The 25,851-nt window shown below is 40.8% G+C and overlaps 2 protein-coding genes across 2 annotated transcripts in view; both read right to left on the bottom strand.

Moving 5' to 3' along the window:
* itga8 (integrin, alpha 8) overlaps positions 1-13,247 on the bottom strand; it is a 50,531-nt gene extending 37,284 nt beyond the window's left edge. Inside the window, exons 1-12 of the mRNA XM_088387614.1 lie at positions 12,853-13,247; positions 12,223-12,353; positions 10,226-10,326; positions 9,425-9,548; positions 8,144-8,205; positions 7,764-7,809; positions 5,558-5,683; positions 4,825-4,869; positions 4,033-4,076; positions 2,761-2,817; positions 2,647-2,699; positions 2,381-2,586 (exon numbers count right to left, since the gene is read on the bottom strand). Of these exons, the coding sequence (XP_088243740.1) occupies positions 2,381-2,586; positions 2,647-2,699; positions 2,761-2,817; positions 4,033-4,076; positions 4,825-4,869; positions 5,558-5,683; positions 7,764-7,809; positions 8,144-8,205; positions 9,425-9,548; positions 10,226-10,326; positions 12,223-12,353; positions 12,853-13,034 (1,177 nt within the window). The 5' untranslated portion in view covers positions 13,035-13,247. The remainder of the gene's footprint in view (positions 1-2,380; positions 2,587-2,646; positions 2,700-2,760; positions 2,818-4,032; positions 4,077-4,824; positions 4,870-5,557; positions 5,684-7,763; positions 7,810-8,143; positions 8,206-9,424; positions 9,549-10,225; positions 10,327-12,222; positions 12,354-12,852) is intronic.
* Positions 13,248-13,851: 604 nt separating this feature from the next.
* Positions 13,852-25,823, bottom strand: mindy3 (MINDY lysine 48 deubiquitinase 3). Its single transcript, XM_088387222.1, has 16 exons — positions 25,667-25,823; positions 24,979-25,268; positions 24,757-24,836; positions 24,622-24,682; positions 24,355-24,561; positions 23,995-24,046; positions 23,759-23,873; positions 23,603-23,676; positions 23,420-23,499; positions 23,195-23,265; positions 23,033-23,113; positions 18,061-18,133; positions 17,326-17,398; positions 16,088-16,175; positions 15,369-15,440; positions 13,852-14,557 (listed from the first exon to the last, which is right to left on the bottom strand). Exons 2-16 carry the CDS (start codon positions 25,070-25,072, stop codon positions 14,408-14,410), a joined length of 1,371 nt encoding a protein of 456 aa, XP_088243348.1. The 5' UTR covers positions 25,073-25,268; positions 25,667-25,823; the 3' UTR covers positions 13,852-14,407.
* Positions 25,824-25,851: the final 28 nt, after the last annotated feature.

Below are 25,851 nucleotides of genomic sequence, written 5' to 3'. Positions count from 1 at the left end.
TCCATATCTTCAGGATAAACGTGAGAGCCCCGCTGATCTTCTCATCTAAATCTTGGCGGGACATCAGGTAAGCACATTTCCATAAAAGGTCAAACTATTACCTCAAACTGCTATCGACAGATTCCACACATAGTATGTAAAAAGCACAAAAAAATCACTCATAATAAAAAATACTGCATATTTGCATGAAACTACGGAAGCGAACGAGTCGATCTTGTCGTACGTAAACACCTCGAGACATCCTGTTTGTCTGCGGACCCCCTCAGCCAAAGTCACTCTAAACAAGTAGTTCCACATGAAACAGGCTGGAGCAGAGTGGATAAGTGTAGCCATGTGTGTATAATGTATACAGCATATATGTACAATGTATGTACAGTATATTTTCTCTTTGGAATCAGGATTGTGATCTGGGTTAGCTTTTAGCATTAGCCTTAACACTTTTGGCCAGGTAAATAGGGTTAGGGTTTTATTTTTTGTAGATGGTCAGAAGGTGGTCCAGGATGAATTTAGTTCAATTGTAAATCAATTGAGTTCAAAGTCACATAATTGATATTTTCTAGATTCATCAGATTATCGTTGCTGTCCAATGATAATCATTTGCCGAAACACAGGAATAAATTTTGTATAACTCACAAAATTTGGAGTTACGTTTTTTACTGCTCCAACACAAATTGTTATTGTTCATAAATTCTACAACATGACCATAACTCCTCATAACAAATGACTAAAATCCCAATATTTATAGTAACGTGATTATTTTTACCACAATAATGATCAGTTGAGTACCGTACTTTTTTGTGCCTTTCTTTTTCACAAAACACCAATGTGATGATGTCACGGTCATCACAGAGCTCAGGATAAGTGACGGTGACAGTAAGTTAATTGAGATGATTAAAAATCAAAACACATGGCTCCATAGACCTCAGCTCAACTCAACAGCTGATTCGAAACAAAACATGCGAGGATGAGCCAAAAACGTGAACGGCTCGCTTTCTTGGAGGAATGTACAAACACCGTGATGACATCTGCCAGTGATTACACGCAGATGGAGAAAAAAAAGAAAAAAAAATCAGGCTACAGGTAAAAGAGTCAATGACAACCTAAATTGCAAAGTCGCCATGACGATCGTGATGTCATGCGAAATAACGAAATCCCGCAGACACGGGTGTGCGCTCATTCGATTAAAAAAAAAAAAAAAAAATCCACATATGTCACTAAGAGCTTCCTCTGCTGGGTCACATCCCGACGGACAGCTTGATGTGATTTATCTCGCTCGCCCGTGAAAGCCTAGCTATTGATCTACCGGCTATCGATCTGATAGTTTAACGAGGTGGAACGAACATGAACGGACCGCTGTCCGTTAATAAGTTAAACATAAATCACTTGGATGGATGTCGCACGTAAGAGGCCAGATGTGGACCTCGGAACTTCAGGCTGGTGTGCATGTGTGTGAGTCCAATCAATGTGAGGATAAAACAAACAGGAAAAAAAAAACTGGGCTCCAGGACAGAAATTCATTCCCAGATGATTTTTATCTCCAGGCACATGTGGGAAGTTAAAAATAACTCGGACAACGAGTCAACCTTGGACATCACGCCCGGAAAACGTGTTCACGAGCTTTCGTGGCGGAACGTCCGCCGCTCACGTTTGAGCTTTGCATCGGATTTCCTCTGTCACAGACCAAACAATCCAGAATTGTCAGGAAATGCAGATCTGCCTGTCATCAGATTTACCTTTGTCCCAAAATTGGCAGACAGACAATCCCTTTAACACCAATTTCAATCCGAGCACCACTCTGAAACTGTAAACAGCCAGCTTTGGAGAACACTCGAAACGGAAACAATGGCCGGAGCTTGGGAGTAGGGGAGCCGCTTTGTGTTTATTGTTGCATATTTTAAACAAAGACAGACATTCTAAATATAACCTTGGGCCTACTTTTAGTATAACCGAAACAAAGTACAACTTGAATAGTAATGGACAAAGCGTGACGGAAATACTATGTGAATTAGTACACCATTCCGGGTGTCTGTCTCTCTCATAGGGTTACCCTAACCCTAACCCTAACCCTACCCCTAACCCTAACCCGCCATTGTGGGAGTTGTCTTTGAGAACAGACCTCGTTTGACTATATATGTAAACCTGCATGAAACCCCAACAAGGATATTGACTATTAAAGATTATTTTTATAATTGATACAACAATTCTACAATAATAAGATCAAGTTTTTGTTATTTTTTTCATCGCTGTATCAAGCCAAAAAAAGCCAAACACTGTGAAGTATGTGAGGAGTTATTTTTCTTCTCACATTTGTTTGTTTTACTCAGCTAAGTATCATTTATATTAATTTCCTTTATATCCCCACAATTTTTTTCCCCCTTACCGTTGTATCCATCGTTGTTGACGTCTCCCAGAGGTGCGATGGCTGTGCCGAAGCGGCCGAAGGTGTGCGTGCCGGTAATGGCGACGGCTTTGGAGAAGGTAAGTGGAGCCTTCTGCAGGTACAGGTAGACCCTCCCCACCTCTTTGGGCTTACTCTCCATCTCCCTCTCCATGTAGAGGGGAGCTCCGACCAGAACGTCATCCGTCCTGAATGCACGAGGTGGAATTGATGACATACGTTTTATGCAAACATGATGGTCCACTTACCCGTCTCCGTTCAGGTCGGTCACAGCTACTGAGTAGCCAAAATAAGAGGCCATCTGAAAGATTTACAAAAAATGAGCAGCCGTTTAAATAGAAACATTTTTTGAATGCTCTTACTTGTTCTCCTGTGAAATTCTGGATGAAGGTCAGGTTAGTGGAGTTGATCATCACGACCTAAAAAAAGCAGAAGGACCAATTGTGATGACTCGGCGGGTTTTGTCCTTACCGCATAGCAAACCAGACGAACAAAACAATAGGAGAAAAAAAAAAAAAAAAGACAGACACCACAAAACTTAAATGCCTTTCTTTTTTATCCTGCCTTCCCCCCATTACCATCTTTTGTGCTCCCCTTTAACCCCCCTCCCCTTCCCCTAAAAGTAACCCTGCTTGTGGGGAGGGATGGGGTGGGCTGAGAATTCCTTCATAAGACCTAAAATAACAACCACATGGGGACAGCCGGGGGCTTAACACACACACACACGAGAGGATACTGCTCGACCCATTCGCAGATGCTGCAAAGACACACTAACCCAGGATTGATTTACAAACATAAAGCGAGATGAAGATAAACACAAATATCATAACGTTATATATTAACTCGTCCCAATGGGACGTTCGTCTGGGACAGGAAAACAACTAACCTGCATAACCTAATTAGACTCATTACACCAATGAAGCATTTTCTCCCAGCCCTAAAAACACATTGTTGCGTGTGTGGACTGTGATTGCAGGTTAAAGGGGGGAGGGGGGGGGGGGTGACACAAGGTCAGCGCCCTCCACATGCGGCGGAAGCTGTGTGTCATTAGGGAGGATGGACACAGTCAGCCCCGGGGACAAGTTCCCATCAGACGTTCCCGGGTTCCTTCTCGTGCTTCTTTCCAAACGGCGACCATGCTTGACAAGTTCAAGGCTCGGTCGGGTCTGAACGTGGTGAACCGCAAGCATCCACCAGAGTCGACGTATTGTTCAACAGACTCGACAAAAAAAAAAAAAAAAAAGTTATAATTTTAGTGGTAGCAGGATGCTGTGTAAATGATTGTGGTAAAATATGGAATTTGTTTTCCGTAGTGGCGTAGCAACGCTTGCAATAATAAAAATAAAAATAAATGAAATATAAAAATAAATAAATAATTATAATAATATGCTATCATTCTGTAATGCACAAAAGCTCACAGCAATGAGCTAAATGCTTTGAGCACCATGTCTGTGGAGTGCATTTTTCTCCCTTGGGGGGGTTTGCACACGAGTTCAGAGGTCATTCAAATGCACCGGGGCCCCTTTGATCGTAAAAGTTCTCAACGTATTGTATGATTTCCTCCCAAATCCCTGCAAAAACACACAAATCTAAATCACTTTTTTTTTTCTTTACATTCCCGTGTCTGTACTCACATATCCAAAGTTCTGCGCTCCTCTCGGCACTCCGGCGAGGAGCTCTGCAAAATTTCAAAACAAGCTTGAATTAGCGGGCGTGTGGGAAAAGACTTAAAATCAAAGACGGGGCTCGGCAGAGGTTTGTCAAAGGCTTCAAACTCTAAACAACTGTGAGAAAAGACAAATGATGGACTGATGAGTGCGGTGTAATTAACATCTCAGGGCGATTAGAGAGACCCCTCTGCTTTGCTTTCCTGTCCTCCAGCTCTTCCTTAAAACCACAAGGTCATAAAGCTCAACTTCCCAGCCCCCCTCAGAACTTTTTGTTACGACCAGTTCTTCACCAGACTTTGCACTTGGATCTAAAAGCTTGGGTAAGACTTTCATGTGTTGTGCTGGTAAAGGGGGAGGAGCTTTTTTTTCCCGCCTGAAAACCTTTCAAGAAACCCAAAATGAAGTTCTTCTCAGATGAAATCCCTACTAAATCCATCCAGCCCATGCAATTTTGCTCAAGTCCAGAAGAAAGTCAAAACCTGCAGAGGTCTGCCACTAATCATTCTAATCAGTCCAAATGGAGCGCAGGAAATCCCGTTATCAGTAATTCCCAAAGACGTGTCCCCTCGGGGGGTCGCGACCCAGACATTCAGAGACACTTCTCATTATTGCCTGCGAGTTTAGAGCTGCATGTTGTCACCCAGCTGTGCACTCGCTCCCTTTGGGTCACCTGATCACACGCCATAGCCGTGTTAGCATCTCAAGTGCGAAGGAGACAAGTTGTATTATTGCTGCAGCATCTGTTCGGTTTCTCACCTTGTTCGGAATCTCCGGTAAACTCCCCCACTGCTACCGAGTAACCTAACGGGAGAGATAATTTTACAATTAGAACAAAATAATAATAAAATATATATATTTTTTTCTATTTAAACAAAATAAATAAATACACATACACACATATATATATATATATATATATATATATATATATATATATATATATATATATATATATATTTTTTTTTCTATTTAAAAACATAAATAAATAAATACACACACATATATTTTTTTAAATAAAAAAATATAATAATAAATAAAAAGTAATATATATAATATTAATCATTTTTAACATAAATAAATACACACACATATATATTTTTTTTTAAATAAAAAAATATAATAATAAATAAAAAGTAATATATATAATAATATTCATTTTAAATTTTAATTAAAAAAAATACAATTATATATATATTTATTTCAATGGCTGTTTTGAACACAGCTTAACTCGCCCCCTCCCACAACTTTGAGGTCCTCCTGCGATCCCTGAAGAGAAATAAAAAAAATCATGGCAAAGTTGACAGTGCCGTGAGAGGAGACTTTAAAGAAGATTAGAGATCACTGGGACAAAATGTTTGATGACGGTCACAATTTGAGGATTCCCAGCCTAATCTGTATGGAATCTAGTGACAAAGGTTAGATTGAAAGGTCACTTGAGAGATATTGACGTCTGAAGGCTCGGAAAAAAACAAGTTGAAGCTGCTTTTACCTAGGTAACTGTCATCGTGTGTGTCTTCAGCAGCGGCCGTGTGTTTCTCCCCAGGAACTCGTCTCAGAACAGCTTTCAAGGAGTAGCCGTTCAGTATCTCAGCTACGCCCGCTGTCATCACCTGACCTACACACACAGGAGTTATGATTTACACATGGACACAAACAACACCTTTGCTCTGACGTTGAGCAGCAGGTCAAACAAACAAACCGTTTTATCTACAGCCGTTCTCGACCTTCCATAAATCCTCTTTTTATGTGCACGTGAGCGCGTGTTTGGAGGAAACGGTGCACTCTTAACCTTCTCGGCATCTCAACCTTGCCTACTTGGCCTGACTATATCTCCCGAAATAACACATCAACACATTAAACTCACCATTAAACTTGATTCCTGACTCATCGTTTTATAATGAGCGTGTAGTCGGTGGCCACAATATTAGGAACACCACCAGAATATGCAAAATTGTGGTTGATTGCATTGATGGAGAACTGCACACAATCATACTGGCAGATGTTTATAATATGTTGGTTCACAAAATGTCTTCCTCGCTGCCAAAATAATAACTTGTTAAACGAACAATCAAAATGATCATTTCGAAAGACATTTTTACGATACAGGTTTTGGATTGGCTATCAAGTGAGTGTACCTAATGAAGTGTCCAGGGACTATCTAAGGCTCCACCGCTGATGATGATTGTTTCATATAGTCTATAAAATCCAGGCAAAGTGCTTTTATAAACACACAGAGGAAGTATTTTAACTGGAGGCAGAGACCAGGGCACCCAGACTCCATTAGTGTAGTCTGCTCTGGCTTTTATGTGCTAAGTAACAACAGCACCACTAACAAACAACAAACCGGAAGAATAGAAATATTGTTTGGTGGGTTCACTACAGCTGTTTCTCGTGTTTTTTTTTTTTTAAATCTCCACCAAAGGTTGTGTGTTGTTTTTATCGTCATTTCTTCCCCTTCCAGTTCTGATTAAGATGCAAACAAATATGGAGTGTCACACTTTTAGCTTTTTGTTGGAAAATTACCCCCCCTCCACTGAATAAAAAGTAGTACAGTCCGCTCTATTGAAAACTTAAGTCCTACAATTGTCGTAACTGTGCAACTATTCATTTCCTTTTTTTTTTTTTTTTGTCATTTGAAGGGATATTCCCACCATCCAGACTGCAAATGAACAAACACCAATATGACATTCCATCAAGTTTTTTTTCACCATGTAAGCGGAATTTATTTTTCTTCTCACGACCAAAAATCCCCCCGTAATCGTAACAGAAACAAAAATTCTGTGACCTCCCTGTTATCATCAACAAAATGATGAACAAATAAATACTCTGCTGTGTGATTATTATTTTTTTTTGCTGATTTATTTATTTTTTCCTCTGTTTGATTCACGGGGGGAATATCCCTCCAACACTCCCCCATGGTAAAGTCCCATTGTCGTCAATCCGACGTGAACCAGGAAGTAGCCTTCAAACTAAAAAAATAGATGGACCAACCAAACTTCTGCCATTTTGAATAAACGAGACACCGCCTGATGACACAAACAGGAAATAAGAGCCCAACAAGCATCTGCAGAACAATACTTTTTTAGAATAAATAAAGAGGCAAGGAGGGAACATCTGGAATAGTAGGAGTACCGGCACACTTCTATGATATTCCAGCATTCTGCTCAGACTCCACATCCATCCAGCAGGAAATGCATCTGTGCTGTCCAAAATCCTTAACCCCCTCTCTCACCTCGCACCCCTCTTGTAGCCTTCTGCAACACGTTACTGTCATCTCCTTAATGACCGGCGATCACACCCCCGCCACCTTTCCTTCTCAAAACCTCCTCCTCCTGCCAGCTTTATCATGGAGCGGAGGGGCCCTCCCTCCTCGCTCCATTACCGCCCCAAGATCAGCTCATTATGGAGGCCAAACACCCACTTCCTGTCGCACTGTTACTGACGTGAAGTAGCAGTGGTGACCTTTCTATTTGTAAGGTCAGATTTTTATCCCATTGGAAATAATTTGTCCCTGAATCCAACTTCTGCTACTTAAAAAAAAAAACCTGTACATTGTGACCACTGCCACAGCGGCGCAGACCTCCCTCTTGCGAGAGTCACCTTTTAGAGACTTTATAAATGGATGTTTAGTTGAAATTGAACTCATTTGACTTGCGATGTTCCATTCGATCACTTGAGTGTGTTCCTGCATTTACCTTGCCAGTAAAAGCTTCCAGGGCCTCCAACCACCAGCCTTCCTTCCTGGAATAAATACAATTACTTGCGGTCAGTCATGTGACAGGAACTTGTGAGCGCATGTGACTATTTACTGCACGGCAACAAATGTGCATGTTTGATTCCTGCTGTCAAACATGTCGACAACTTTTGGAGAGTGAGAGCTTCCTGTACAGGAGGGGTTACGATGGACCGTGAGATGGAGGTCAAAGGTCAGGCTGACTTTACAGTGAAAGAATGCACGTGTGTGTGGATTTAGTCTATTGTGTTAAGGGAGGTACATTGGAACGAGAGGCTTTTAGTGTAAATCTTAAAAGAGAAGGTTGTGATGCGTTCAGGGAGTCTTTGCGTTCATTTATACCTTGGTGAAATCCACACTGAAGCCCGCCTGGCAGAAGCCCTGCCCCTCTGGGTCCGGGTCATCTGCAAACCACACACACACACACAATTGAGCATAAAGAGGCATCATTTGTTTTAATCAGTGCAAACGTTTGTTTTCTGTAGCTACACGCTCATCTGACACGGGAGTGTATTACTCATATCAGATGAAACAATTTAATAAAAAAAAAAAGAAAGAAAAACACTATGGTGGAAGGCGTGTTTTTATTTGAATTATATCGCCTAACTGTGCATGGAAATGAAAAGGATGGATTGTTCCTGATGTCGGAGGCACCCCGAGGTGAAGCTTGATGATGTGTAACAACGCACGAGTGTATAAACACAAAGTGATTTATGGAATGGAGGGAGGGTGCATGTTTGAGTGTTGGAGGAGGCGTAGAAATTAGACATATGATAGGAAATATAGCGTGGCTTTATGTCCCCCCGGGGAACGATGTGGTTCACTTTGTTAAGTGGGCCTTTGTTTGCACTGACCCGACATGGATATCTGACTGGAGGTTGTATATTTGAGTGTGAACAGTGAGGGGATTTGTTACTGACGATAAAGACGGCATTTGATCTAATGTTTATGACGTGCCACCTGATAGCCTCCATGCGTCCTTATCATGCTCATATCACCCTGCAGGGAGGGGGTGAAGGCATGAGCAACCTGGATGTGAGGGCGGAAGGGTTAAGGTGCAAGGCAGGCAAACCTCTACAAGTCCATTAAGACGACAGAAAAAAAAAGATACAGATATGCTATCAGTGGGGAGAAGACTTGAAAGTGAGACGTGAAGTAGCAACTCCATTTATCTCGGGAGCAACTGGGAGGGATGGCATGAGATAGTGAGATCAGATCTTTTGATGGGGTCAGATGCATCAAGAGCCACACTATTATCATTATTATTTTATTTTTATTATTATTTATTATTATTACTATTCTATCACAAAATTATTTCTCGATTATTTATATATTGTTTCTTATTTTATTTATTATTTGTATTATTGTTTATATTTATTATTATTATTATATCACATACTTATTTATCTTATTTTATTTATTTATTATTGTTTATATGTATAATTTTCATTTATTATTCATTAGATTTATTATTATGATTTGACAGAATTCTTTATCTAAATGCATCTTTTATTGAACTTTCCACATGCATGCGCTACATTTTGAATTTGGACCGACAGCTGCAAAGGTAGACAAACAGAATAGGCGAATAGGAAGCGGAGGCGGAATCGTTGAATGACTCACTGGTCCGACATGGCGAGTATTCTGCGTAGGCACTAAAGTTCTGGACGGCCACGTAGCAGGTACCCACGGGATCCATCTCCCCGCTCAACTTCACCGTACGCCAGTGGTAGAGCGGAGCGCATGCCTGCAGAATACATCAAGTGTTTAGTTTTTGGAAAAACAATCTTAAAAGCAGAAGAGTAGAAAATCTAATCAACTTGATATAAGATATGACAGATATTATTATCCTGCATTTATTTTATTCCACTGGTTTACGACCAGTAGAGGAGCTACGGGGGAGGCACTGCCCCCCCTGAAATATACTAGAACCGCCCCTGGTCCTAGACTAGATAACTGACTTTTAGGTAACTTTCCGGGAATTTTTTTTTTGTTTCCACATTTTCACCAATTCCCATAAAGGAATATAAAATGAATCAGTCTTTTGTGAAGTATTACTGAAGAATTTATTTGCGGACCCCCTGAGAAATCCACACCCCTATGCGCCCCCCTATCTCCTATGATAAGTCCTACCTTTGAATTTAAACGCCCTGCACATTTTTCCAACTTTGACATCCCATCAGTAAATAATATTGTCATACTCTATTCCATGATTATCATAAACTATTGTCATACTGATACTCATATTACAAAGCACGAGTAGTGATTCCTTTCTACTGAAGCGAATCCCTGACATCCATGACGTACTTCGTTGCACATCGTTTGCTGTGATATATAGTCTGGCGTGCTACTAAACTCAGAGCTGCTAAACTGCTTTTCATTTTTTTGCAACAATGATCTTTTTTTTTTCTCAAGACTACTTACCACCACTTTGCCTTTGTGCGTCCTTACCGATGCTCCAAACCACTGACGTGACTTAAACTCCAAAGTTTCTCTGCTGCCATTTACCTTTATCATGCGGTTATCTGTCAAGAAAAAAAAAAAATCAAAATAATTCTCAATATCACAAACATTCCTGAAGTCTAAGATGATGGAAACACATTTGTTCTTAATAAAACATAGTCTTCATAAAAACATTTGTTCCACAGAAACAAGACATTTGTGAGGATGTTCGTGTTCCTTTTTTTTAAGTAGCTAAAGCTGTTCTCATAAAATCTAACAACACCGGGGAGACAAACACATCTCACCGCTGACCCAACTAAATTGTGTTACAATTGGCAAAATGTGTGTGTGTATATTTTGCAACATTATTCCAGCTGGCTCTCTTGGAATGTGCACCCCGCATCCTTGTTAAACACCTTCGTTCAACACGTCTTGACTCAAACTGCTCCAACGGACGTCATGTTGTTCCTCTTTGGAAACCCCAACATGAGAAATCTCTCTTCCTGTATGTTCAGGTGTCCCAATACTTTTGTCCCTAGAGTCTATCTGCCCCACTAATCGAGTTCAGTCTTCCACTGGCATGACACGACAAGTCTGCTTTTTGTCACGGCTCCCACGCACACTAGCAGGTACTTCCACTTAATCAGGCGCATATGAAAATTGCCGTGTGGATAATAACACACACATACACACACACAGATGTTTGCCACGTTATTGTGTACATGTGTGTTTCTTTCCCTGTCTGGTTTGTACCTGTAATAATGGAGTAACTCTAGAAAAATCCACCATGGCCTTGATCATCAATCACCAAGTATAGTGGTGCACAAAGAGATGCATACACTGGTATTTAGATTACGGCGCACGTGATGCTTTTGGAGCACTGTGTAAAAAGTCCAACATGACACCAGCGATTAAAACTAGAGCAACATTTATCGGGATCGCTGAAGCAAGAATTTAGAATATTTTCCCATCTTAAAATGAACATTAATATAATATAATTATAAATATTAATGTAATAAATGGATAAAATAATATACCGTATTTCCCGGACTATAAGGCACACCGGACTATAAGGCGCACCATTAAATGCATCATGTCAGATTTTTAATCCAAATCAAATCATTCTCCATTTTATCTTTTTTCATTTCAACTTCAGATGCAACAAATGACTTTATAATCACAAAATAATGATCCATAGCCTACACATGAAATAAAATAAATATATAAATAATTAAATATTATAATGAATGATTAATTAAATCGTTTAAATTATTGACTGTTATTGTTGACTGGAAATGACATCACTAGGCAACATTGCCTCAGTATTGTGTATACAGTATATAATGCAGGATTTGATTTCCATATGTGGTCATAAGTTTTCTCTCCAAAGCCTTCAAATTCGAAGCTACTCAGACGCTGATTTAAAGCCGCTTCCTCCAGCCAAGTGGGCATGAAAAAGTCATTTTTTGCCCTCTCATTTTAAGGATGTTGAGTCATCTCAAAGAAAGAGAGAGGGGGTGGATTGATGGAAGCGAAGGGGAGACAAGAGGAGGGGAAAGGAGACAGGGATACATTTTCAAGATGTAATGAAAAGCAGACCTCACCCAATCCCCCTTCTTTCTTCCGTAAGGGAACTCAATTCCCATGTGCATACACCCCCCCCCTCCCCTCCCCACACACTCCCCGCCTTTCTTGTGTTCTCACTTGTTCTGGATTTTAACCTCCATCCACAACCTTAGAGATGGTTGATTGGATACTTTGCATATCAAACTCTTGAGCAAAGCTGCCAGCCATCTTTTTGATAAAAGCCATATGTCTTATCACTCTTGTTTTTTTTCCATGCAAACAATGTGCCAGCTCACATACATTGCTTCCAAATGTAACAACTGAGGTCACCTTTCGCTGACGTATGTACACAAGCTATTTCTCAAATATATCAAGACGGCTCTCGGTTCAGAAAAAAAATGAAGGGAACTTACTGGCATTGTCAAAGGGTATTTGTCTGCAGCTGTCAGGCAGGCCCGGCCAGGGGCAGTAGTAGACGGACCCGGCTTCCACAATGCCAGGCTGGGAGGTGTTGGCCTTTGGAGCACCTACCAAAACGCTGAACCTGGGACACAAATGTATCTTACAAGAAATACAAGGAAGAGTAATGCAGGGTGCAAAAGATCATATTTGGTGATAAAACCAGATGTGAGTCAGGCATCTGATAGCATATTTGGAGATAACAGTTGGTCGTGGTACTAATTGAATATCTCTAAATAGATAAATAAATAAATAAATTTGAAAGTCAAAATTGCATATCAGTATTTAATGCTTGTGTATCAAGTCCTACCACAAGAAAAAAAAACTCACATAACATCAATATTTTTCTCACTCACTGTGCACAAGAAAAAAAAAAGTATTTAGTTACCTGATGAGCCACTTAAGAATAAAAATAGCATTAAATAAATGTCAATATGATACAGTGGAGCTCTGTACCAACTCTGAATAGATTATTATATTAAAAGAAAGTAAGTATTGTATCATGCCAATTGAAGATGTTAATTAACTGAACCAATGGACCTCATGATCTTATACAAGTTTCAATTTTGCGGTCGACCACTCACGTTTTGCTGCTGGCGCTGGGCTGGTAGAAGTCCACGGAGTACCCGAAATAACTCCCACTGGGTCCGCGGTACACCGTTGGATGCTGTGCGTAAAGGTTGAAGCTCCATAGCCCACTTGGCGCGCACCAGAGGAGGGAGAGGAGCCGGAATGTGAACACTCCAATGTCCCGTGCACGCTCCATCCCCGCTGGTTACAATCCCCGGTTCAACTTTGAGAGGCAGGCGATGGAGGTTCCGCCGTGTGCAGGTGACGTCGTTTCTTGCTGGAGTCCGTCTGGATCACCGCGCTCCTCCCCCCTGGATCTTCTCCCTCTTCTGACCCCTTTCAAGCCAGCAGCAGGTCTAACGCTTGAGAAATGGGAACCTCCACTATGCAACAGTGACACAGTCCCACCCCCGCCCCCTGCACAAAACTTTGACCCCCCCTCTCTCTACTCACACGCGCAAACACAAACCACAATTGAGCGCGCAAAATGTGCGTCATCGCTCCTTTTATGGTGCGTTTCCCGCAAGGGGAATTAATCGTTTTAATTGCTTGAACAATAAACGAAATCAAAGCAAATGTGCACATTGGTGGAAACTAACAAATTAGGAAACTTTAGCGTGCGAGTCAAACATCCACTGTGCTATAATTAACACAATGTTTTCCGCCATTTTGAGTCACCCCTTTGAAAAAAAAAATTTCAAATGATAAAAAATTCATTCAATTATGAGAATTGTCAAATTGCATCTCTCACTAGCCTTGTCGTCATCATGCAAAAAAAATATGAGAAGACAGTACAGGTGCCTCTTGACCCAAACCAACTAAACGGGTACAAGACGGAAAATACGAAATTAAGTGAGAACTATTTTCATCAGACGTTTAACTCACCACCCCGGCGATGTGATGAAAAATGGCTCTGCAGAGTGCAAACATGTGCCGTGAGTTAATGATGAAGGGACGCAGATGGGCCTGGAAACTTGATGTTGGCTCGAGGAGGACTTCCCGTTCAAACAGAGTAGGATGCCCCAAAAAAAAAACTTGTTTATTCCGGAATGCGAACTGTGAGCGTGTTAATAAATACATGAGCGCCTGGCCGACTTTTTAAACATGGTCTTACATGACCGTGAAGATATTGAGGGGAACCTTCACAGTTGGTTGAGCACCTACGTTGGTCCTAACATTGTAAACGTTTTGCTGTGAGAGTGAAAGTCCGTGTGTTCTCACGTGGAAGGCTTTGGTTGTTTTTTTCTGTCCGTCAGTTGCCGTAACAACTCGAATATGCGCTCCGGCGCTTGACACGCCCCGGTTCAATATGATAAACATCCTGCGTGCGACAAACGTCAAGCCGTGCTGAACAGACAATAGCATCGTAAAGGTGAAAAGGATGAATCTCAAGCGTATTACATTTGTCGGGAGTCTTTTGTGTGCATTCGTGAAGATCTCATTCATCAAAATGTGTGGTTGTGGTCCCGGTTTTTAGAAGCCCACTGGAGCGGAACCGTTGTGTGTCTGCGAATGTGTGTGTACGTGTGAGATGGAGGCAGTAGTGGTCCGTCGCACGTACAAACGAGACTAGTTGAGTGACGGCGAGCGCTCGGTGGTCCACAGCAGCTCGATGTAGGGCCACTTGGTCTGGAGGCAACGCTTGACTGGAGTGTCGTCGGTCCGTACCATGGGGTCCTCGAACCCGAGCACCAGAGCCGTTCCTTCCACGTACTCGACCTGAAAGACACATTGAAAAAAATGTCTTCTGCAATCCAAAATTAAAACTTTTTTATTTTATTTTTTATTTTTATTTCTGCCAGAATAGAGCTGCACTAATTTGAGCGACATTACTCCTTCTCTACCTACCTTGAAGATATTTGTCTGCCCGCTAATGTGGTATCAGTGTCATAGTATCGGAACATCCTAAATACTACAAACACACAACATTGGCACTGGAAATATATATTTGTGTTGTGCTAATCATCTCAATACCACACACTCTGACCTCAATAAGTGCACAACTTTTTTTCCCTCATGGCCACTCACATTTTATAAATCGTGTGTAACCCTGAACAACAAAAACCTCTGCGGTGGCGGATGAACAACTATTCTTCAGGGGTGGGAATAATCCTTAAAAATACTTTTCCGAGCTGTTCTACTCATTTGAGTTAATGGAAACCTAATCGCCACTGCAACCTTAGCGGCGCCTTGGCGTGCATATCTGCATGTTTTGTCCACTTGTGGTACAACTTCAGGTATGGGATGTCCAAAAAAAAAAAACGCTGACATCTGCAAAAAGTAATATTCCCGCACTGACACCCATCCGTCACGCTAAGAGGTCCGCCCCGACCCGCCGCTCAACATTTATCACAGTTGACACCCGCCTCTCTGCCGTAATGACCTTGAGGAGTTTTTTTTGGATGACTGAACAAGCTATTAGGCTTGCGATGGCTACTGTTTATCCTGGAAGGGGGAAAAACTACCACCAAGTTTCTGGATGTGTGTTGGCAAGGAATTTCGAGATGCAACACGGCTGAAAACGGCTTACCCTTTCGTTGTGGTTGGACTGTTTGAGTCCGTTGTAGTGGTACACGGGAAACGAGTCTGGGATTCCTGAATCCTGAAACACAAGTCGTGGAACAAGAGTGAGAAAAAATGCTGGAGAGTCTCTGGCTAGTGTTCAACTGGAGGTTAAGAACATTTTTGGACTGAAAGGTCCTGGCAGGATTCCTGCAGTGTTATATTTAAGTGTGTTTTGAATGTGCTGAAGATAAAGTGTAAACTCCAATTTCAATATAACAGCCAAAAAAGGAGAAATGCTTCAAGGTGCAGGTTGATAATGTGTTGTCTGAGCACGGCGTCCATTTTCTTATGTTTGTGTGTCTGCACGTGAAACACAAACCCTTGACCCAATCCCACGTGTGTGTGCGTGTGTGTCCGCTTGGCTAATGGCGGTATAATTTCTTTGCAGCTCCGAGTTGCTCCTCTGGTGAGTCCCTAAAGCCCTGATCACTTTAACACAGTTCTTTCTATCTCTGCTCCATGAAAAAAAAAAAAAAAAAACTAACTGCGCTCTCTGCGTCATGATTGTGAACATAGATTTCGAATGAGACACCGCAAGAACGTTTTGGCGCAAAAAAAAAGCCTTTGATTAGCTTAAACGGTGACTTGGCGGCGACGCTAATGTGAAGGTGACCTCAAGTTGATTGTTTTTTAATCACACAAATAAAATGGAAAGAATTTCTGCGTCCACCTTTGCACACATACCTGATCAGGAAAGAATTCCATGAGGAACGGGCCCAGAAGAATTATACCCAGGTTTTCTGGATCCAGCTTGTTCTTCACCAGACTAACACTGGAGGGGGCAGAATAAGGGGGGGGGGGGTATGATGTCAGCTCCTGATGAAGCCATGTTTTTAAAAAGATTGTGGTGCAACTAAATATACCGCTTTCCAGACATTCCTGTGTGTTAAATCAGGGTTGCTATTATTTTTACCCCAAAAAAAAAACCATGTTCGATTGCCCTTTTAAGGTAGGAGCAGAGCATGCGATTTCGTTTTTTCTCATTCAATCAACTGACGTTTCTTCTGGAACGGTTTTCTGATTTACATCCCTTTTGCGTCAATCCGTTTCAATGCCGAGACGCCGTGTGATTTTTATCTGGCAGCAATCTTGAGGAAGTCACGCTAATCCGAACAGAACATTCGCCGGGCTTGTTTGAAAAGGACCGATGATGATATTAGCAGCTTTCCATCAAGGATAGAGACATAACTTGTAAAATTCCACTTTGCAAATATAAAAGGTAGAAACATTCCATATTGATGGGCTTATTTGACTTTTAACTCAATACAAGCCCTTCGTAGGCCAAGAAACCATATTTGGATATCGGATTCAAAACGAGCGTGTTAAAGTTTAATTATCCCTTGAAGGAACATGCAGTAAAAATATATCACTACAAAACACAGCGAATACAAGCGAATGACCTCAAATAAAATTGCAGAATACAAGAAATAATAAAAATAATCCAGACATTGTGAGTCTTATGGAAAGAGAACTTCATGTCCTCGTTATCTTTGTAATAAAAATATAAAATGGGTTGCTAGCCCAATTAATCGGATTCAATCTGCCCCCCCCCCAACACACTCAGTAATGTTGTGATGCTTTGGCCATCTGGGGCTCTGCAGAGCACATCAACGGTCCGAACGCTCGACTTTACCCGTTCGGGGCTTAACGCTCCTCAGTGGGAAAACGTGCTCCTGTTTGAAGCGATGCTTTTAAGTGTTTCCTCTCTTACGGGCTTTCTTCCTGTCGTTAATGCGCTCCCTCTGAGTCTTAGATTCTGCCATGCATTTTTTTTTTTCCCTCACAATGACTCTGGTCTAGATTCCCTTCCCTGGTAGTGAAACCTAAGCTGGGCCGCTGACCTGGCCGTGACTTTGGGAGTGGGAATTTTAGAAGAGCTACAGGTGCCACATAGAACAGGCTGAAGACATGCAAGCACTTACTAATCTGGCTCGGAGACAAGGTCAAGGGATTTCATCACATCCTGCAGCAGAGAATCTGGGATGAAGCCGTTATCTGGACACACACAAAAGATGAATTGGACCAACTGTAGCTAAAAAAAAAATAATAATAATGGAGACCTTCACCTATCCATATGGACTTATGATGCAAGTTAAACTAACCACACACATACACACCTTGCCCTTTCTCTCTGACCTACATTCCATGGACATGATGATCACTTTACCTGCGAGGTGACGCTTTAAACGCTAACATGTGCTTTTTTGAAGGCGGTCCCGGTTTGAATTTGGAATTCACTCGCTCAAACATGTTGAGTTTATGCGGGCTTTTTATTTCGATGCACATCTCGCTTTGTTTTGACATCTTCTCTCAAACTTTCACCAATATTTATTAAGCCACCTAATACAGACTACTGTCCTACGTAGGAAACGTTCCAAAAGCAATTTTTCCTGTTATCACTATTGCATCACTCTATTTGTCCTTTCCCCCAGTAAGAAAAAAAAAAATGGTTGACTCAGCTGTAAGAAGAAGCTGAGCTCACCAAGCTAAACAACAACAGTGGAGATGAGAGAGAAAAGTCGTTCTGGTTGATGAAGAGGAAAAATATTTAAAAAAAAAAAAAAAAAGGGAGGGGGGATGAATTGAGGGAGAAGCAACGGTTATACATCACGAGGAATGCGATGGCATGTAAGCAATACGCTGCAACAATTGATTACCTTCAGGATCAAATGACTGGAAGACCCTCCTTGCCTGCTCTGATGGACTTTCTGGACCAACCAGGGACATCTCCTATAGACCAGAAGACACACACATCACAGTGAGACTGACTTTTACATGTCTCAGATTTAAGCAAGCTGATATAGAATGTGTGGGAAGGAGAAATAAAATGGATGTCGAGTTTCTGGCGACACAAACTGTCAAAACAGTTGTGTGTGTGTGCATGTGTGTGTAATAATCGCTGGAGTCTGCCAGGCTATGAAGTGATTTTTGTGATAAAGTCTACCGACTTGTTTTTACTGCAAACACACAATCAGGTAATCAAGCCCTACACATGATTCATGAGAAACTGGCCACTTTTGTTTGTTGGTGAATTTCACCCGGATAAGATTAGCAGGAAGCAAATAAGCCGACTGTAATTTTTGGATGTTGGTTGGTTTTGATAGCTTCGGGAGGATATTAAATATGAAGCACTGCTTAAATTTTCTGAGGTTTCTAAACTTGGGTATCATATATACAGCAATTTATTGTTTTATTCTCTGATGTAAAAAAAATATGAGAACATAATAAATCACTTGGTTGGGAGCGGGGACTGAATAGATCCAAATAACTTTCAATTTTGGCAACATAGAGGAATTTTAGCTTCCAACAAGACAAAGAACCAAAAACATACCTCAATAAAAGAGGAATATGAAGGTTTTTCCATGTTGATAGGGACAAAAACACAATTTTGTACATAAAACAACAGAATGTATGTGTTAGCTTTGATTGATTAATGCCGTAGAATTCAGCTGTAGATTAGATTTTAAAATTCTGCTACCGGTTACTAAAATGTTTTAGGTACCGAATACATTTTATAATTTTTTTTTTTTTTAAAAAGCATGCAAATGGAATAAGCTGCCAACAAAAGTGAGTGTAAATGAATTTAAATGCAAGTTAAAAGCATTTTCCAGCACATTAGATTAAATTCCATTCAACCCAATAAATAATAATTATATTAAATTAATTATAATATAATAATTAATTTAAAATAAATAATTTAGTACAACTACTTGCTTGACTAATCATCAGACAAGAGGAGTTCAAAAAAATAAAAATAAAAGGTCCTTTTTGTCATCTTTGTCACAGCCATTTCGAACATGTTGCTGGAGGGCAAACGAGCCACGGCCATCTTAGTTATACTTGGCCTTCATTAAAGCTTGATCCAGGAGGGCTGCTAAGGTTTCACCGTCCACTTATTAGCGTGCTAGCCGTTCGCTCGGGACGCAAGACGGAGCAGAGATGACTCCCAGCTGCTTTTCCCTCAGATACAAAGAAAACAGAGCAGTGGACACGGTCATCTGTCACATGTACTACAGCCTGCCCTGATTTGTTAACATTATTGGCTTCATAAATCTGCAGGGAGATTTATCAGTACCTAAAAGTGTCTTTCCCTCAAGGAGTATAAAAGCTGAGCGATCATCATGAGAAAAGTCATTTTTATTATTCTAAAAAAAAAGCCACCGCTGGAGTTGACTATGTTGATAAGACATTCGTTATTTTAAGACAATTTGGAAGACCCAGAGGTGCAATGAACATTGTAGAAGTTCAGCTAACGACGGCTAACGCTAAAAAAAAATGGCGGCCTAAACGACGGGCTAGCTCGGTTGACTTTGATCTGTGTTTTATGACAAGCCCGAGGAAGATGCTGCTGAGTTGGGAAACGTGGAGCAAACATACTCCACAGGGATACTCGTGTTTGCGTCCGAGACGTAGCGTAACGACACGTTAGCTTATTTGCTTGAAACGAGAACAACGATATTTGAGTCTACGAATAGCACTTAAAAGAAGACATAATATCAACAGGGCAAAGTGTGTGTGTGTGTGTGTGTGTGTGTGTGTGTGGCCTTGAGCAACACATTCCATTCCCCACAGTCCAACATCTTGGCTGAAATCCTTGACCCTCTTCACAGAGCAACAACAAGCTTCTCAACACAGGAACAAAGTTATGAAAACAAGCTAAAAATCAAGCAAGTCCTTTTAAGCCGACACTGACGTCAGAAAAAAAAGTTCTCTGATCCTCATTTGATCAGATCAGACGACATGTGGGTACCAAAAAAGTCAAATCTTCAGAGCACCTGTTTTACGTTCTCCTTCACTCCACCTGAGTTCTTTTACCTGCACTACAAAGGTACTTGAACATTTTGGAGTACTTCCTCTTTGTCTTCCATGCTTCCTTTTTCTTATCTTCAACAAGCAGGAAGCTTTGTGAGTAATTTCCCTCCGGTCCGCCCAAAAAGATCTATTGTATGTTCTGAGAAGGCTTTTTGGAGTGCCTATGGAGCAAATCTGAAGGGGATCCGTTTCAAGACAACAAAGCTGAGATCACAACACAGACGGACTGAAAAGTTCCATTGAGATATTCTGAATGCAACTCCATTCTCGTTCGCTGTACTCGTTTTTTTTTTTTTTTTTATGTGTTAGCCTGACTAGAAAATACAAGTGACACCGTGGAATGGTTCTACAGCATTTTATCGGATCCGGTAACAAAGAACGATCCACGGGGGAGAAAGGACGACTAATGCAACGCACACACAGCCTTTCAGTAATTTACAATGGCCTTTGGTCTAACCTGTCAAAGATTATAAATGACTGTTCATGTACACCACTTTGCACTTCTACTTTGCCCTCGAGTCACATCTCGTCGGAAGCACGATATTTAGAGGAGCTTATTTTAATGCTTTGTATCGTTTAAAAAAAAAAATCACAAAAGACAAAAAAAGTAAAAATACATGCAGAAAAAAAAAAACCTTAATTTGATTGAATCATAACAGTCTTCAATATTGTTTCATCTATCAAGATTGCGCAATAGCACAGCTGTTATTAAAAGCGGTGAACCCCACAGCTCTCTACCGAGCCATTTTACATTTCACATCCTCCAGTCCCGATGGCATGGCTTTTATAACCTTTTTGTAGGTTCTGCCAACAACATAGGGGAAAGAACGTTGACATCAACTCTGTTTGCACTCTGCACATGTGTTTTCTGTGTCTTGTACCAATCCTTGAAGAAAACTTCATGTGTGTGTGTGTGTGTGTGTGTGAGTATTCTCAGGACACAGAGCGCCAGTGAGACTTTTCCTTCTGCTTGTAAATCACAAAACCAGAACATGACTACTGTACTACCACACACGCATCTGTAACTCCCTCAAGAAGAAATACAGCAACCTTCATCATTCACCACAAAGGTTAAAGGTCGAGGAAAAATGTCACCCACACAGACGTTTTGGTTTCCTGACTGACCAAGGACATCCTCCAGACCCAATTGGGACCAATATACTGAAGATGTAATTTTGGGGGGGAGGGCAAAAATAAATTCTTTAAAAAAGAAAAACTAACTATATCAAATGATAAAATCTCATTTATCACCTGCTATTTTTCCCGGCACGGCGAAAACAGATCTAGTTACATTCTATCAAACATTTCTCGCAAGCACACAAGAGAGATGTCGGAATGGCCTTTATGAAATTAAATTTAAAAATAAAAAAAAACTAATGTTATTAAGCTGATGGTCTAAAAAGCCACACACAGGTGACAATACACAACCCGTCCCCAATGGCGAGACGGACACATCAGAAGCAGGGATCGGATTTTCTGCTTTTGTGACCATGTCTCTATATTGGGACTAAAAGCCCCTTTTAGTCCAGATTTTGTATCACGATGCCTGGGAAATCTTCAAATAGGACCTGAAAGCAGATTTACGGTCAAGCCGTTTTAGCCTCGGTGAGGTCGAGCATGAAAATGGCGGCAAAGCGTAGAGAAAGTCGTTGACCGTACGTCAGAAAACACGCATGTGCATATATTCGGGTCCGGACTCTCGAGAGTGCAAACGGATCCAGATGGGAATTTTGGAATCACTTTCACTCGCAGGAAGTCATCCACTTGAACCCCCCCCCCACACACACACACACACAAACGCTAATCAGGATTAGGTTGCCCGCGCTCGCTGTGCGACTGTATATGTTTGCGAATATGTCACTAACACAGCTGAAGCAATCGGGAACTAACCACGTCTGATCCGTGTAACGGAGCTTTTAATCAATGGCCAATTACGGGTGTGGCGTTGTAATAAAGATGATTGTTATTTTTTTTTTGCATCTCCAGAATCAATTTGATCCAAGTCAGCCGGCCAGTTAAATACACAAGACACTACAATATCAATAATATTAAGTTATAGTTATCACAAATTTATATGTGAGTAGAAAAGGAATGCAAACGGACATTTTTAATCAAGTGATGTGAAAAAAAAAAAAAAAATGGCTACCGCAGAAGCATTTGTTTGGCCTTTCTGGAGTCTTCAGCTCCACAAATGGACTCCAAACAAATATGCCCGTCTCGTTAAAACAAACTCAGCTGAGTTTTGCATCACTAAAATGAAATTCCTTCCTTTTTTGTTGCTATAATTCCTCCTCTGACAGTTCAGCAAAATAATACTGAGTGTAATTTTGGAAGACAAGAGTTTATTTGACTGACATTGCCTCTTGGAGTCTTCACTAAGATCCGCCGATTCATCCCTTACATCGGAACGGCTTTGGAGAAAAATGCCTTTGTGGTCGCTACGGCCTCAAGTAATTATTACCGCAATCAATTACGCTTTTATGTACCGTGCATATGTCCGCCAGACATGAGGATGACACTCATTTTTTTGTCTTGGTTAGCACCGTGTTGAGCTTGTGTGTTTCCACATGCATGTTCAGCGCACACTCCATTTAAGAAAAAAAAAAGGGGATTAGCTGGAAGCCAAGAAACAGCGCTGGCCATATATGTCTCTTACACTCACTTTTCCCTCCCTTGCACTGATATTTGACCTCCCTTTATTAAATCCGTTAAGTGGGTTCCATATTTTGGTTTTCCTAACCTGTCAAGGAGTCTGGATTTGATTAAACATGGCGTGACATGTGTTTAGACAATTATGGAGCAGTGTATTGAACTTGCCTTAGTGAAAAAAACTGAAAGGTGAGTTTCGCTGCCAATGATCCATATTGGGAATTTGGGCGACTTCAGGAAAGTCCCCACCTGGAATAAACAAGACACAATGAGGTGTTACTCTTATTAAGTGTGTGTTTTGTCTTGAGTGTGTGTTGACAGTAATTGTACCTTGCAGTAGCGGAGTGACTCCATGAGCGTGAGGAAGCCAACCGACGCTTGCTTATGAATTCCGTGAAGTTCTGAACATGAAGACACAGACAGAAGATAAATTACAGACTGTCAAATACTGCCCTCTGGTGGACAAAGACAAAACTACGTCTGGGGAGTGATACTTGAAACTCTTGATATTTTTTTTCTATAACTTTGAGTATATTAAATATTTTGCTGTCTTACTCATTCCAGAACATTCTCGGTCTCCATCCCAGACATTAGAGACGGCATGGCCTGTTACAAGGAGGTTCACCAAACTCTGACTGCAAAATGAACAAAAAAAAATGTTATGATGAAAATATTAATTAGCCTATGACAACTATCTATCAATCTTTTGTGATAAAATTTAAAAATATGTTTTGTTACCTTCCATGGCCATGTACCGGGTCTATAAGTGGTTCCAATGTATCCTGGATCTCATTTTTAATGTTCTCAATCCCCTGCAGAGACCAACAGATTGACTTTTACTCTTTATATTATCCAATATATTCCCTCATTAATTGGTTCTATAATCAATTATACCTTAGTAAGGATGACAGAGTAGAGGAAAAGCAAAACTCCACAGCAACCCCTCCAGGTGTGGAAGAGAGACAACACCTCAGCTTGGAGATCTGACACGGACATCACCACCCGCTTTCTATAGGTGGGGAAATTAACACACACAAAAAAAGCATTATTCAAATTGTTTTTAATTTGTATTTAAATGTCTCCTTTAAGAGGCAAGTATTGTTTTAGAGGGAAGATAAAGTGTCACTTACTGAAGAACACTGTGAAATCGCTCAAAGCCAAGGTCTTCAGCAGCCAAAGCAGCTAAGTACAAGAAAATGAACATAGTAGATAAAAAAAGTCTACACACCCCTGATCAAATTCTCAGTTTTTGTGATAACAATTAAAAATGCACTGTATAATTCAATTGAAAAAAAAAATCTTAAGGGGTTTATTAGGGGTAATAAAATAATAAAATAATATAATACATAATAACATTATAGATTAATAATAAAAATAAAATGAAATTAATAAAATTGTCATACAATTACATGCAATTCTTTTGTGGATATAATCGATAATATAGGTCATTATTTGAAATCAGAGCATGGACAAGCGATATTAAGACTCACTGGGTTGCTCCCCCTCTAGTGGTTGGCTGCTCTCTGGCACTGGGATGTCCTGCGTTTGCGACTGGGTCTGTGCTTTCGTATGCGTGCAGACAGGTGGGCTCTGTCCCTTAGCCCACGACACAAGGCAGAAGCCTGTGGAGGAGCTGGAACAGGCTGACTCCAGAATTTCACTCAGCGCAAAGCACAGGATGGTTTTCTGCTCCTCCTCTAAAAAAATAAAAATAAATTCGTAATCATGCAAAAATAATGGATGTTGGTTTGATGTACCTGTCATGTGTCTCCAGTTTGAAGTCTCTCGGTTAAAGAGAATAGTCTTCAAGAGGAAGGCCTGCAAGGAGAACACAAATGCAATAAGATGACCAATTGAGATTTAAAAATGTATAAATTTAAAAATGATCATACCTGCACAGGTACAATAACAGCACATGGCCCCCCTTCAAACTGCTCCAGAGCTGTGTGCTCATGCTCACTGAACACAAACCCTATGATCAAGGCAAAACAAATATATCACATGACATATTTTGCAAACATTTAAATAATTGCACTTAAAAACAGTATTCTGCTTGCATAAACAAAACATTCTCCACTTTGGTGAGTTATTAGAAAATGACACACACATCCTACCTTGGGTCCATCTGCGAAAAATAGAGGCTGAAACTGCCCCGGTTGTTGGTCTCCCCCACACTAAATCCACCAGCTCTTTATTTAAGTCTGACATGACCAAGTTCTTTGCAGGTAGATGCACAGCCAATCACTAACTAGGCCAACTTGCAAAATCTTTTAGTCTGAATGATAGTCCACTTTCCTGGGCAGGTAGAGCCTGTGGCATTGGCCACAAGCTACCTGTGGAACAAGGCAGTATTCCTCTCTGCGCTGGCAGGATCCTGGTTGGTACGTGGTTCCATTAGCCTGAGCTAGCATGAAAAACAAACATATTAAGCAGGAGTTTGATTTGCAGCTTGATAAATATAACCAAGCGAATTGCATGCAACTAGAACTGCACTTGGAACGCATAAACATCTGGAAAGCTAGCTAATCGTTACAAGGGATGAATAACGACAAAAATGACGACACTTGACAGGGGGGAAAACGATTGCGTGGCTACCTTGTTTCATTATTATGCATTTACTACGCGTGTGTTACATTTTTAAACCCAAATGTGTTTGATAGGTAATGATAACGCAAGTTAGCAATAGCATTACTACGAGAATCAGCTAACCTTAGTATTGATTAGCAATATAATTGAATGACAATACGGGTATTTTGTTTTAGATCGTTCGTCAATAGTTATATTATGCAAAAGATCACTTACCTGAAATATAAAATCGAGTGATGTTTCCTTCTTGACTGTGCAATGTCAATAATATCAACGCCTCTGTCATTCGTATTTACAACGGAGTGAGAAAAACCTGTACGTAGATGCAACGTGCTTGTTCATTGGTTGAAATCCAAAATCGTCCCCATTGCGTCAGGGGTACGTTCTCAAAACGTTGTGCC

The sequence above is a fragment of the Syngnathus floridae genome, chromosome 10 (assembly GCF_059516105.1).
Source record: "Syngnathus floridae isolate MCC-2025c chromosome 10, RoL_Sflo_1.0, whole genome shotgun sequence".
NCBI lineage: Eukaryota > Metazoa > Chordata > Actinopteri > Syngnathiformes > Syngnathidae > Syngnathus > Syngnathus floridae.
The sequence above is the reverse complement of the archived record's forward strand: the minus strand, read 5'-3'. Positions and strand labels throughout refer to the sequence as shown.